At 37.5% G+C, this 15,258-nt stretch overlaps 1 protein-coding gene across 1 annotated transcript; it reads right to left on the bottom strand.

The window, feature by feature from the left end:
• Window positions 1-14,155, bottom strand: LOC145765077 (guanine nucleotide-exchange factor SEC12-like). The gene is made up of 11 exons (XM_082576816.1): window positions 13,157-14,155; window positions 6,885-6,990; window positions 6,090-6,209; window positions 5,755-5,873; window positions 5,357-5,431; window positions 4,504-4,587; window positions 4,036-4,163; window positions 3,443-3,643; window positions 2,482-2,554; window positions 1,730-1,889; window positions 1-1,445 (listed from the first exon to the last, which is right to left on the bottom strand). Exons 1-11 carry the CDS (start codon window positions 13,271-13,273, stop codon window positions 1,357-1,359), a joined length of 1,272 nt encoding a protein of 423 aa, XP_082432942.1. The 5' UTR covers window positions 13,274-14,155; the 3' UTR covers window positions 1-1,356.
• Window positions 14,156-15,258: the final 1,103 nt, after the last annotated feature.

Here is a 15,258-nt window from a genome sequence, read left to right on the forward strand (position 1 = left end):
TGACTCGTATTCAAATGTATTTACTACACAAGAACGCAATTGCACATGATTAATTAAGTGGACTATGCAATATGCATCCTCAACAATCTTTCTACCGCTATAACGTAACGTTGGTACAGCATGAATATGGGAAAATATTGAAATGAAGTTTTCATCCAAGAGTCATACCAAACAATAAAATTGATTGCTCAATAATGTAACAATTCCAAAAACGAAAAATCTTCTTTGGAAAGTTCTGGTAGTTACAAAGCATCCACTGATGAAAGTCAGAACAGCTGTAAAGTTTCCGCGTTGTTGTTTGAAAGGTAGGCTATCACTGGTTGATGGGGACGCGCAGTTGATCGCACACGAGGTTATTTAAATCAACGGGATGTGTGGGACTTTTTAATTTGCTTCGAGAACCCCAGTTCGAGCAAAGCGTAGTTACATGATGACGTCATAAACATTATTGACGAGAGGATAAAAGAAATTTGCACAAAATATGAAAACCAAGCAGAGCAACTTCACTTAAATTGTTCAAGAAACCAGCCCCAACAAAACTATAAAGAATTGCACGACAAACATTTCACATTTGAGACACAGATCGCTGAGCAAACCAAATAAGATTCAAAATTATGGCGTCACAAATTTAAAGCCGGTCTACACCGTAATCATGTAAAATCGAAATAAAGAATAAGACACAACACGATCTTGATCGTAAGTACAATATGTGGCCCACTCATGCTAACCAACCGGTTCATATTAACTGCGTCAGGCCGATGAGCCTGTTTGCATAATATACCTACTATACGTTATAATCTATAGCCTACTTCACAATAGACGACATGTGTGATGTAGGCTGTACAGTAGTGTACACTGTACAAGTGTACAGTGTACACTTTTAAATATACTTCGTTTGCTTGCAATAACTTCATATAAATGGTCTCAAGAGCTCCTGTGGCACTTGACATAACCGAACTACTGTAATAACTAGCACCATTGAGTCTAATCTTCTTCATCGTGTGTCACACGGTCGTAGCCTAGAGCATCACGTAAGCTCTTGGTCTATCGATGAACTCGGCCAAATCCTGTGCGGAGCACCTTGTTTTTAGGATAGGGGATTCGAGTAGATGTTGCATCGTTTGCTCCTGTCCATATTTAAAACTTGTGCTTCCCATAGAATATCCCCAGTGTCGCATCAACGTCTTACATATTTCAATAATGAAGTCTATGAAGATGAATGGAAGGAATGGACCAGAAACGTAACTAGCGTAAACATTTGAACAAGTTACGCTTTTTGCGAAAAAAAATGCTGCATAGATGTCGGTACTGAGCATACCCTCTGTCCCTCTCCCCAGTTCACCACTTGAGCAGTCCTCATAAGAGTTGATAATAACTGATGAAGAAACCAGCAGCCACCATCGTGACGGCACAAAGGAAAAGAACCAAACACAAGGAAAACATGGCTGCAATGAAATGATAAAGTTTAAGGATTGTTCGCGAACAGAACACACTATTGCTTCAAATCATTCCACAAAAAAAATTTCATTGTTACCATATTGAGAAAAATACTACAGTAGTCCTCGCATATTAATCCTAATTTAGTCCGATTCGAAATTACTGAATGCATAAGAGTGGCAGAAAACCGTCCATCGCTTTATAAGCTCAAAATCGTCCAGTCCCGAAGTGGGCTTAATAAGCGGGGACTACTGTATTAAACAAACAAAGAAAAACGCACAATAATGCTTACGTCGCGATGCAAGTTTGGTTATCCTGCAGGTACGGTCAACCGACACTGACACCAACGCCGTGTCGCAATCGCCCACTACTGACCTCATGTGTGCACTGTTGTTGAGAAATGACAGTGACGTCACAAAGATACTATGAAGATTTTGAACGCGGTGGGCGCACTGTGGAGAAATAACAACACTTTTAACAAAAAGTCAAAACATGACTTGCTAAATTGCATTTTTTTACCTGTAATGCCATCGAACAAGCTGGAACGTGAAAACAGACAAACAATAAGCAAAGAATGTAGCCTAGAAAAGAATAATTCCACCAAGCCATGACTCCCTGGTAAAGTGAGTAATCGCTCCATAGCAGCAGCGTATTGCGCCAATCTCGAAGACTTCTATGAAATATCGGCAATGGGCGGCGACAAACAATTATCTCTGGGCTTCTCAAGTAAGAAATACAGCAAAAACTGAAACTAACCGCTCTTTCTCAAATAAGTCATTAGATTGTAACCAAGGCATAACCACCTTCAATTAATTAACCAATCGCCTCCAGTCATTGCCTCCAATCACATGTGCACATTGTCACTGCACAATGCCTCTTTAATAAAGAAGGTCATGGACCAAAGCCGCAAACAAAAAACACATCAACGCAACATTTAGCTGTGGCTGACTGGTTTCATTGAAACTTAAGTTCTTGTTGAAATGTTTGCAAAGTTGAACGCCAGTGATCTGAAGCAAGCTTAGTACAAAAGTAATTGAAGTTTACCTGAAGACTAAAAGCAATGTAGATACCAACAGATCCTTCCATAAAGCCAATGCCCACAAAGATTCCATCATTACTGGAAAAGATTCAAGAAAATTGTTACGGGGACACATGTGGGCATCTCAAATAAAGTTTAAGTCATTTTTAGATTAAATCGAACTGTGAACAAATTTATGAATTGCTACAAAACATTGTGACAATGGATTGAATCATTATCCTCGGACTGAGAAAACTTCTTTGCAAGTTTAGTTTCCGCAGTGTCGCATACTTGAAGAAGCTTTGAACCACAGACTCAGGCCCGGTCAACGAGATTGACAAAATGGAGTTTCTGACTGTCAAAGTGTGGTGGTTTTTGAATTGTTCCATCTTGTAGGTGCTGCTGAATGGAGCATCGTCCTTGAAACACGTTGCTCAAGCGCACACCTCAAAGCTGAACCAGCGTCGTTCGATCTTACAATTTCGTTGTTGACAAAGTCGGGTGCTTGACCAACTGAGCTATTGGGCGGATTTTCAACAATTATGAAGCTAAAGTTGCCAACATCTTAAAATCAGAAATTAAATTAATTTCTATGACTAAAAATCTTCTTTTATTTAATTTTATTCTAACGCATTCGTAAAGTCGCCACTCGATGATGGGAATTCTAACATTTGGTTGGACCATACCAACGACTTTAAAAACATCGCATTGCAGTCTATTTGTTTGAGCTTCAGGAAAAAAGCTGTTGAAATATCTTATGATGGAGGAATTACAGCAGAGGACATAATATAAGTGTAGAAATGGCATCAATATTGGATGCTTGAAAGCTACAAAACGAAACGGCTTATTTCAAACAAAGGACGTCTTTGGAATAAAGCGTTGGGGAAAGCTTCTTGTCTTCTGATTGGTCAAGCATCTTCCACAGCTCACAACAACCTACGTTTTACAAATTCACCAACAACAAGGCGACCAGCAACAACAACTAACCTCACAGTAAAAGCTGATATGGCCTCCTTCCCTGTACGTTGCTTGATAACCGGAGTCAAGCCGCCGATTGGCTTGCCTTCTTTGTCATGCTTGACTGCCCACTTTGTGACACAACAAGAATCATTCTTACCTACACCCTTGACAGGGGTGTGTGTGGTGAAGAGAAACGTTCTTTCCGGATAGTCAGGCACAACTCCAAACCTGAAACCATCAGGAAAAGAATTGAACTATTTTTTTCAATTAAAGTTTTTGTTTGTCGTATCCAGGCTTACACCTGGTGGTTGAAGATTTTAGATTAAGTGGACGGGAAGGCAAGGAAGCCAATCTTCGTGACCACCTTCACTCCTTCAGGGATGCCTTTAAGTGTCCTGCCAAAGACACAGCCGCATGCTCTTGAGCGGTGTCGAACCGGCGCTTTTCGATTGCCGTTCCAGCGCTCTCACCATTCGGTTATGCAGCCGACTACAAATTAAAGTTAAGATAAAAAAAAACGCAAAAACGTTTATTTTAACTACAAAGAGAATTTGTTCCAAAAATAGCAATCAACGAAACAAAGCCCTTAAGATATCAGAATATTTGAAGAAGCTAATCACCTGCTATTCCTAAATAGATACTTCTTCGATGGCACTGACGAGTTCCATATTGCGTGGAGCTCCTGTATCTTCTCACCGGACGAAGCGTTCCAGATGAATGCTTTTCCGTCACGTGACGTGGTGACTATCTATGACGATAACACTCTGAACTATGACCACATATTCTTTCTAATAACATCGTCACAGCTTTACTCTGGTTACTCTGATCCACCAAGTTAGCAAGCTGTGTTTGGGGCACTTCATTACAGTCATTAGAGTGTGGCCACGAAGCAACGCAGCGTGAATCAACGTACAATCAACGCTCCATTCAAAAACCGCTGAAGTCAAGTTTGTGACAAAATACTGTAACCTACCATCAATTCAAAAAAAAAATAACAGAACGTAATAGCGCAAAAAAAAGTTTTGGTATACGCCGCTTGCAATAAGCAAATTAACTCCACCTTGGGCAATGTCTAATTAAAAACATACCCGGCTTTCATCTGGACTGATATCTATGTCCGTGATGTCATCAGAGTGTCCTTGGACGTCGAAGATCGGATTCGTGCTCGGGAGCTGAACAGATGAATAATAATAATAATAAAGATTAGTAGTGATGATTAGTAGTGATGCTTCATTTGAGTTGAGATCTGGCTTTTCGGAGTAAAAGCGCCTATTCTAAGAATTAAGGTGGTCGTAGGCTGTCGGCTGCATAGCCGAGTGAGGAAGCCCTGCTACGCCACTTGAAAGGGTGGCGGTTCGACACCGCTCAAGAGCATGTAACTGTGTCCTACGTAGGACACCTACCTAAAGGCATGCCTGAAAGTAAACACGCAGGTTAACTTCCTTGCCTTCACGTCCACTAAACACTTCTAAATCTTCAACCACGGCGAGTAAGCCTGGATACGATGAAACAAATGAGCTTATTAGCGACTATGAACCACTAACGAAAGTCAAGGTTGACAGTTCGAAGCTTACCCTGGTAGTTGAAGTCTTGTTGCCTATGGGTTAGTTAACACTACGTGCTGTTGAATGAAGACAGCTTGAACCTGAGGTATTAGTGTGATCACTTGCTTGTGCTCTAATGTGTTTCTATTGTACCAATGGCATTGCAACAGCTGCAGTGATGTAGATCAATGACAGGCCCACCTTGTCAACACAACGACCAGCAACAGCTCGTTCCACATTTCTTAATTTTACATCATCGATCTTGTCACAAGATTTAGCTCCAGGAAGGGTAGCAAGTGAGCGACCATATCAGAATATCAACCTTTTAAAATCCACATCTACTGCTAATCCATAGCTTCTCCACCCGAGGGGGATAAATGCCACAGTAAACATTTACCTTCCACGCTCTGACGTGACCATCGGAACCTCCTGAAGCAACAAGCTTCCCTCCCCCGCCCAGCTTCACCGATGTCTGTAACATATTGTTTGGAAATAATACTCTTCCTGCGTCACACTCACTACCAACAATCTGGATTGCATAAAACTGTTGTTTATATAGCTGGACTATTGAAACACTGCTTAGTGATAGCAACGTGATAAAAAATTATGTATTTTTAACTGGCCACACCCTAACACTTACATATTCCAAATCTTTGCGAGAGTCACATTAGTTCGATTTACGATCAGAAAACAAGAAGGTGTTGCTTTTATGTAAATTTATCACGACAGCTTTTACTGTTCATGTCGAACAACATCAATTTCTAAGAATATGAATAAACGAATCATCAAAGTCACCAGGAAGGCTTCTTCTTTGGAAACTGCATCAACCTCACATAACAATTTGAACTTGCAACTTGTGATGCTTTCAGGTTCCTTTGAAATGGAGGTACCTTTCTTCTTTCGTTTTGTTAAGCCTGAATTGACGTTAGATACAAATAAAATACTTCTCTTGAAACAGCTTACGGTACGGTAAATGAAACGAAGCAAAACAACTTACATTACCACACGTTAGATAAGTCATTAACTTTGCAAGTTAAGATTTGGGCAATTTCAAAAACATCAATTTTAAAGTTCAATTTACACAATGTATGACAATCAGATTGTATGTACAATTGTACAGCTTGCATTACCTGGTCGTTCTGAAGCAGACAACTTTTTACTGATTGGCTTGTTTTTAGTAACTGAATAAACACAACACTTTCCTCTCATCCCCAATGCTACAGTGCATAAGTTGTGTTTCGTCGAGTCAGCTGTGCGTGAAAAAATTATTATCAGTGTTTCAAAAATAAATACTACCGGTACCACTAAAAATGCATTGATTTTTTAAAAAGTATGATGTCATGTTGTCACTCTTCTTATACGAACAAACAAAATAGTGATGAAGTTGATTGAGTTTCGCTTTTAGCAGCCTGATCGTTGCTTGCTTCACAATGTGCATACTAACAACCTGTACAATTGTACTTCAGAGCTCTAGGCCATTTTCATAAGTAGACTGAGTCCAAAAATCAACAACCGTGCCTAAAACAAAGACCAACTGATTCAACAAAATTTCACAGCAATAACGCCTAACAACACAGAAACTCATACAGCAGCCTCAAGCCAAACAAAAGCCCCAGATTAAAGAATAGTGTTGAAGACTCACTGACTTCAACACCATTCCTCATAGCACACGACCAGGGGACTGTGTTCCAAAAGCTACAGCAAACCGTTACTACCGCAGCGAACTCGCTGCATCAGGCTAAAACAAGTCGTTAATATCTACATTGTGAAATAAGTGAAGTTTGCTGTTGCGTCAAATTGAAAGAGTAAGATGAATATGAGTGATAATCTTCCTTCTTCATCTGTCGCTTCACTACTTCCGTATTTTTAATGCACAATTTTTTATTGAAGATATAACAAATATCTAACATAGATTTAGGACTTACGGTTGGTCACAGCAGACATGTTCATTACAGCATAAATTGTTGTCTCAAGTTGGCCAACCGACTCTGCCACGCAATTTTTCTGATTTCTGTGCAAACCCAATATTTCCTGAATGCAAAAAATCAACAGTTATAAAATTAATAAACAAAGTCTTTTATTGTGATGGAACCTTTAAATTTTAAGACATGGCTACATTTACTGCACTAGCATAGGCGTCGATTACGCAATGGTAGGGTGGCGATGCCCCTTTCGGTCTGAGACAGAGAGGGATGAAATATGTTTGGCCCCCTAGGTTTTTTGTTAATATCAGTAAAGAACTACCGATTTTGCGCTGGTAACGTGAATGCACTTAAGCCACCTTTGTCAAAATTCCAAAAAAATCAGCTTCGCCAAATGCCTTGCAGCAAACGTAGCGAGCCGGATCATGTTTCGGCAATTTTAACTAGTTTGTTTCATGATGAGGTATGAGCTTATGTGGACTCTGGAATATCTGTTAGAGTTAGACTACATATTTTCAAAGTCGTAGGCCTAATAGTTTAGCAAACTTGAGTCGCGACTGTGACAACATAATTTTTCATGCTTCGCAATGATTTCACACACAATTAATAGGCTACAATTACAAAAAAAAAAAGAGTAGAAAAAACAATAAAAAAGTACACCTCAATAGCTCATTTGGTTATGCGATCGATTACAAACGAAAAATGGTAAAATTAAGCAACCACTGATAAATTTTCAGGGTGTGCGTTTTCCAACGTCAAGAATGACTCTCCATTCAGCGAAACCAAGTGGGTGGCACAAAAAAAAAAGGCAAAAATAACGATGATTCAACTCTTTGGGTATGCTCTTGAACAGCGCACTTCAAGGTCAAACCCTTCGTAACAAGTTTGGATCGAATTTGTGACGTTTGTTTTGTGGTGATATTGTTGCCATATTACTGATATTGTGATATATTGACCGACGAATTTAAATCTGAACGAATTTAAACCTGAACATTTACTGCGTTGCATTAACTATGTCCTACATAAACACATGTAGGGGGGTTTGCTATATGTCTTCCAGGTCGTTTGGTCAACAATTGTCGTAATTACATCCAAACTAAACGGTGTCTAAAATGATGCACAACAATTGCGACAGACTGTACTTCTTCTACACACAATACTTCATACTAAACTTGGCTGGTGGACAATTTGTATGAAGTTACTTAAAGTACTGTAGTATTGGAAGTGTAAGCGAAGAATTGCTAAACACAGATAATTGTTGTATTCAAATACATAACAAAAAATGCGCTTTTTCATTGTACTTATTTTTTATGTCGTCTTTTTTAACACAAACCTTGCTGTTGCAAAAAATTGTTCACGGACAATTGACCTATCACCTGTTTACGAACAATTCACCTATACGAAGAATTGATGTATGAAAAGAAATGCTTTACGAAGAACAATTTCAAGAAAATTTAATTTTACCAACAACTGTTTAGGAACAATTGTTTTATGAACAACTGTTTACCAACAATTTACCAATAACAACAACTGAAACAAACTACCAAATGCTCTTGGTTGTTGATTGCATAGGCTTCATTAACTTCAGGTACTTCAAGCTTCGCATGGCTAGATTCATACTTAAATATTGGGTATAACTTGAATTTCAATCAAAGGTTAATTATTGTCAGGTTAATTAACGTGTTCTTATCAACTTCAGAAAATACCACAAGCTATGAACATTGAACAACTCCTGTATAGATGAACAAAAACAAATCTTGAAAAGTTATATGATGGTTAGCAAACAAAGGGAACATTCAAAAATACCACAACTTATAATTTGTATTCATAGCAACATAAAGGATGCACGGTTGCGTACAAAATAATCCCGATCAAACAAAACCATCTCTTAATGTCCATTTACGAAAGCAAAGGAAAACAAATAAATCAAATTCCTATGACTTTTCCCCAAAGTGAATCATCTTATGACGCTTCAAATCATTAACACACGAAAACACTTTTTTGCATACATACATCGCATTAATATGACTTTTTAACAGAGTGAATCATTTTATGACATTTTAAACTTGCAACGTACCAAAACACTTTTCACATACATCACATTTGTGCGGCTTTGCATCAGAGTGAATCATCTTATGACGTTTCAAATTACACAATCGTTTAAATGATTTTCCACATTCTTGACATTTATATGGTCTTTCACCAGAGTGACTCACCAAATGAGTTTTTAAGTCAACCAATCCTACAAATGATTTTCCACATTCATCACATTTATATGGTCTTTCAGCAGAATGAATTATTGGGTGAGCTTTAAAATAATCCAATCCTACAAATGATTTTCCACATTAATCACATTTATATGGTCTCTCACCAGAATGAACTATTAGGTGAGCTTTCAAATTACACAATAGTTTAAATGATTTTCCACATTCTTGACATTGATATGGTCTTTCACCAGAGTGAATTACCAGGTGAGTTTTCAAGTCACCCAATCGTGCAAATGATTTTCCACATTCATCACATTTATATGATCTTTCACCAGAATGGATTATCAGGTGATTTTTAAATTAGTCGATTGTGTAAATGATTTTCCACATAGATCACATTTATACGGTCTTTCACCAGAATGAATTATCAGGTGAGTTTTTAAACTACTCGATTGTGTAAATGATTTTGTGCATTCATCACATTTATATGGTCTTTCACCAGAGTGAATCACCAAATGAGTTTTCAAAGTACTCGATTGTGAAAATGATTTTCCACATTCATCACATTTATATGGTCTTTCGCCAGAATGAATCACCAAATGAGTTTTCAAACTACTCGATCTTGAAAATGATTTTCCAGATTCATCACATTTATATGGTCTTTCTCCAGAGTGAATCATCAGATGAGTTTTTAAAGTACCCGATTGTGTAAATGATTTTTCACATAAATCACATTTATATGGTTTTTCACCCGAATGAATTAGTAGGTGAGCTTTCAAATTACACAATAGTTTAAATGATTTTTCACATTCTTGACATTTATAATACGGTCTTTCGCCAAAATGATTTGACACATGATCTTTCAGGTTCCTGAGCTCTGAAAACGATTTATCACATAAATCACATTTATATGGCTTTTCACCAGTGTGACTTCTCTAATGAATTGCTAATACATATTTCCACTTGAAACTCTTGTCACAAAAGTTACATCAATGACATTTTTCATTGATTGTTTGCAAATTATTTGCTTTGGAGTTATTGAGACACAAACTAAGATCTGCATTCGACTCTTGTTGATGATGCAAACATGGATCAGATTCCTTGGTGGCTTGAAATCTATCTGAACCAACCACTACGTGTTCTTGATTGTTGATTCTATATGGTTCACAATCTTCAAGTACTTCAAGCTTTACTGGAATAGCTTCAATTTGATTCATGTTAAAGGGTGGAGTAGGGATGGGCAATTCAGAATAATTCACTATTCTAGAATTATTCTGGAATACTAAACCGAATCCAGAATCGAATCCAGAATACCAAATCCTATTAACTTCCATGCTCCAGCAACACAAAAAGTAAAAAATTTCAGACACAAAAGCTACACATTCAAAGTAAATTTTTGTTGCAATGCAACACATTAAGGCATTCTAAATGACTTCCAGCCAAATGGGAGCAGTGTTGCCAGATGATGGAAGCTGCTTGGCAACAAAAAGTAACTAAAATTTCACCAGATATTTAAAACACCCTAAACAGGCCCGTAGCCAGGCGGAACCCAGGGGGGCATTGCCCCCCCCTGGAAAAATTTTGCCCCCCGTGGCAAAATCTCAACATTCTCGAGCAACAGCAACAATTATAATGGTTTTGTCCAAAAAAAATTTTCGGCCCCCCCTAAAAAAATTGCCCCCCCCCCTGCTCTGCGGTCTGGCTACGCCCCTGACCCTAAATAAAGCAATTTCGCTTAAATACAAATAGTTTTTAAGACATGAGACACTGCCATCATCCATATGCGAACCTCTTGCAAAACGTTTTCTATACGAGCAGGGATTATTTGCTAAAAAGTTTAAAAAAATTAAAAAAAACTTTCTTGAAAAAAATTGAGTAGGGAAAATTTCACCAGATTTCACCAAAAAGTTATCTGGTTCCAAGGTCAAAAAGCTTGGCAATAAAGACCTCTAAATTTCACCAGAATTTTTCAATTTGATATTCTATCTCCACATCTGGCAACGCTGAACGGGAGCGCAGCTTAGTTTCCGTCAACCCGCAGTCGAAAAGAATCGCTCGGAAGATGCTGATTTGGCAGATATGCTGAGGTGTTTCAGAGCCAACTCCTTTAGCAGGGGGCATCTGCTCAATGTTGTTACGCGCACCAGTCAAACTATCGCAGAGTCGCATACGCACATGAATTGAAAAAAAGCAGTGCACGATTCTGCATGTGTACAAAGCGTGAAGAAAATTGCGCGCTTAGTTTCTTTGATTGCTCATGCGAGCGAGTGACGTAGAGTTGCATGCGCCGTGCGCGCACAACGCGTACACAATGGTTTTGAAAGTGCGGAACTGCGGATGGTGTCAGTGCAAAGAAAAAGTGCAAACCACACTTTTTTTCAGTTTACTGTCTCAAGCTGACAGCTTGCACAAGACTTATGTATATATATCTTTAAAACCGAATCTTATTACCCGGTTTTATTGCCGTTTTGGATTCGGATAGTTTAGGATTCGAATCCTTCTGGATTCGATATTCTGAATTGCCCATCCTTAGGTGGAGTGAATAATTGATTTCAATTAGTGCTGGATTAAATTAACAAAGAAAATCATTTCTTACAAACTATGAAATGTAGCGTGGGTAAACAATCTATAACCTAAAGCACAAGTAACAAACTATGAAAAATTCAATAATGATTAACTGTAAGGTACCCTTCCCCAATAAGGCCGCCATTTTGATTTTGTTGCAAATTGATCATGAAATGAAAAAAAGCGGCTACCAATGTGTGTTTTATTGTGTTTTAGCATCTTTAAAGCACTTCTTTAGAACAATTTTAATAACATATTGATCACAGATTTAAAATTATAGTTGATTTGCTAATTACTGCTGAGTGGGCCTTAAAAAGGCGTCATTGCCTTAATAAGGCCAGCCTTCTGAACCCAATTTTTTGAGCCATAAATTGCGGAAAAAAACCTATAGGCTACACAACATCACAACAGTGAAAAATCCAGAAATTTTTTTACATAGTTTATTACAAAAAGAAATGTTAGACTTCACGTAGCCTAGTTCTTTTTCAATCAATCGTAAGTTCGTGCAAACAAGTTTTTTTTTCAATCACAAGTTCAAATAAATTTCTTCAAAGCAATTCTTTTTTAACAATAAAACATTTACATATCACAATCTATCAGGGCATACAAATTCATCATCATCTTTTATTAAACCAGCAGTCTTCATGGTACGGTACCATATTTAGAAATCAAGCTCAGAAAAATTGCAAACTGGTGTCTATTTTTCATAAAACGTTCAACACACAGTAAGGTGTAACAGTAACAATAAAAACAAAAAATGCATAAAACAAAACTGAGAACCTATAATAATATAATATAATTCCACACAAATCTAACATTGGATTTCACAGTGAAGTCGACCTGACTTGACGTTTTGCTTTATTATTTCCTTGTCTGAGCATGAAACATGATTTGTACAAATCCAACTTTATTAACTTGACAGCATTTTTACAACCCCGACAAAACAAACTTTGTATAATAACTTTGATGCTTATGTCGTGTTGTTAATCGATTAGCAGCGATTTTTCACAGTTTTCTCTTTGTTTTGTTTCAAGCAGTTCAAGTATAACTCAAAACAGTTGAAAAGTTGCAATCCCCTAGAAAGGCTAGCAATCCCCATACCGTTGCCAGATAAGAAATTCCGCCCTAAAATGAGAAAAATTTAAAGCCGTAAAAGAAAAAAAAACGTAAGGTTTGGAAAATTTTAAGTTCCTACACAAAGAACAAAAGCTTAAACCTAACCCTTATCATCTTAACCTTAGTTAATCAAGCCTACCTGCCATAAAACAACGCTTTTTGTTCAAAACCATGGCAACCAGTGAGGAAAAATAGCCATATTGTTTACAATAATCTATGTAAAAATTATATAATCACATTCTTCGAAATTTATCATTATAAAGATGATATAATCTGAACTTTGTTTCAATAAATTAAAAAAAATTATGTAGTAAGGTTGTATGTGTGAAAAAAAAGCTTACAAAGTAATATTAGTAGGCTATATGTTGACAACACAACAGTACAAACCACGTAGTTTTGAACACCAGTCTTGGCAGCTCCTCCACCCCCAGCAACAAGAATAGATTCATCATCCACACATTGACAGCAATACAAAGGGTAAGCTACCTTGCAAAGCTCATTCATTTTAATAGTTTTTGCAGCTAACCGACAAATAAAGGGTATATACCTCTCAGTTTTTGAAAACACATGCACTCAGATATAACGCCAAACGAGTTATCAAAAGCAACACCTGTAACTAAATTGGATAGCACAGTGTTCTCACAAATGCAAATTATGTAAAGTTCCAAACTCGGTTGGTTGGTTTGGAATCTTTACCCCCGGACTGACGGTGCTAGCTAGTATGGAATCGGCTGCCTTGGTCAATGACGTCAATAGGCGAGGTGACATCAAACAAAAAGGCGCAAATGCTTTTAGGAAGAAGGAAAAGGGTGAAAAACACGGAATAAGTGACGAAGCAGAATGGATATAAATTTTTGAAACTTTTCACATTCATCACATTTATATGACTTTTCACCAGAATGAATTACCAGGTGAGTCTTTAAAGTACTCGATTGTGTAAATCACATAGATCACATTTATACGGTCTTACGCCAGAGTGAATCATCTAATGGCGTTTCAAATAACACAATTGAGTAAATGATTTTTCACATTCATCACATTTATATGACTTTTCACCAGAATGAATTAGCAGGTGAGCTTTTAAAGTAGGCTACTCGATTGTGTAAATGATTTTTCACATAGATCATATTTACATGGAGTATGGACTTTCACCAGAGTGAATCATCTTATGACGTTTCAAATGCCACAATCTTTTAAACGATTTTCCACATTCATCACATTTATATGGTCTTTCACCAGAGTGAACTATCAGGTGAGCTTTTAAGTCAACCAATCGTACAAATGATTTTCTACATTGACCACATTTCTATGGTTTTTACCAGAATGAATTATCAGGTGAGTTTTCAAAGTACTCGATTGTGTAAATGATTTTCAACATTCATCACATTTATATGGTCTTTCGCCAGAGTGAATCATCTTGACGTTTCAATTGACTCAAATGTGTAAATGATTTTTCACATTCATCACATTTATATGGCTTTTCACCAGAATGAATAAAAACATGATTTTTCAAATTACACAATCTTGCAAATAATTTTCCACATTCATCACATTTACATGGTCTTTCACCAGAATGAATTATCAGGTGAGTTTTCAAAGAACCTGATTGTGCAAATGGTTTTCCACATCACATTTATACGGTCTTTCACCAGAGTGAAATATCAGGTGTGTTTTTAAGTCAACCAATCGTACAAATGATTTTCTGCACTTATAACATTTGACTAGAGATGTACCGATACCAATATTTTGGCCGATACCGATCCCGATACCGATATCACTTTTTTAGGCCGATACCGATACTGATACCGATATTTTGGCCGATACTTTGGTGTTACAAAAAGAAGCAATTTTGGTATTTGCAAGGAATTATATCAAATGCTAAGTTTTACCTTACTTGCATAAAACTATTAAAAAAAGCTTTCAATTGGCATAATTCATTAAAGATTCAAGAATCCAATCTCAACCGCATTGTTGTGTCATAATAGTAGGTTTTAGTAATGAAAGGCCACCATAATTGAGGATTGGGGTATAAGGGAAGAAACATTACATCATAATTGGGGTTTCTGAAAAAAAAGTGTTTGCTCAAACTCTCCAAATAGGCTAATCATAATTGATAATAAGATGTAAAATGTAAACCAAGTGATTTGTGTAGTCGTACAAAAACTATTCGACAAGTAATGTGCAACTTAAGGGCTCTTGTCGTTTGGTTGAAAAACTTTTGCCAGGCCAAGACTACCCAGGTAGCAAAAACACACAATTTTGCATCACTCTCACCCCGCCAAACACTCAAAAAACCCGTGCAACTCGGCTGCCCTCAGCAAGCCGGCTCCACCAGTCGGCGATTCAACTTCCACCCTTAGCCGCAACAAACTCACCAAGCCCAAACAATGTCATGGCAGAAAAAGTAGGCCCAAAAAGAAAACAATGGGACCACAAATCTTTTAGGCGGAACAAGTCTTTTAGGCGCAGACAGTTAGGCGCCGGTCAAA

The sequence above is a fragment of the Aplidium turbinatum genome, chromosome 2 (assembly GCF_918807975.1).
Source record: "Aplidium turbinatum chromosome 2, kaAplTurb1.1, whole genome shotgun sequence".
In the NCBI taxonomy this organism is placed as follows: domain Eukaryota; kingdom Metazoa; phylum Chordata; class Ascidiacea; order Aplousobranchia; family Polyclinidae; genus Aplidium; species Aplidium turbinatum.

Bases quoted from the DNA above. Each gene is read 5' to 3' on its own strand.
- LOC145765077 (XM_082576816.1), bottom strand. From the start codon at position 13,273: ATGAATGAGCTTTGCAAGGTAGCTTACCCTTTGTATTGCTGTCAATGT. The intron at 6,991-13,156 runs GTTTGTACTGTT...TTTTGCATTCAG, and splicing joins CTGGTGTTCAAAACTACGTG to GAAATATTGGGTTTGCACAG. The intron at 1,446-1,729 runs GTAAGCATTATT...ATTTCATTGCAG, and splicing joins AACCAAACTTGCATCGCGAC to CCATGTTTTCCTTGTGTTTG.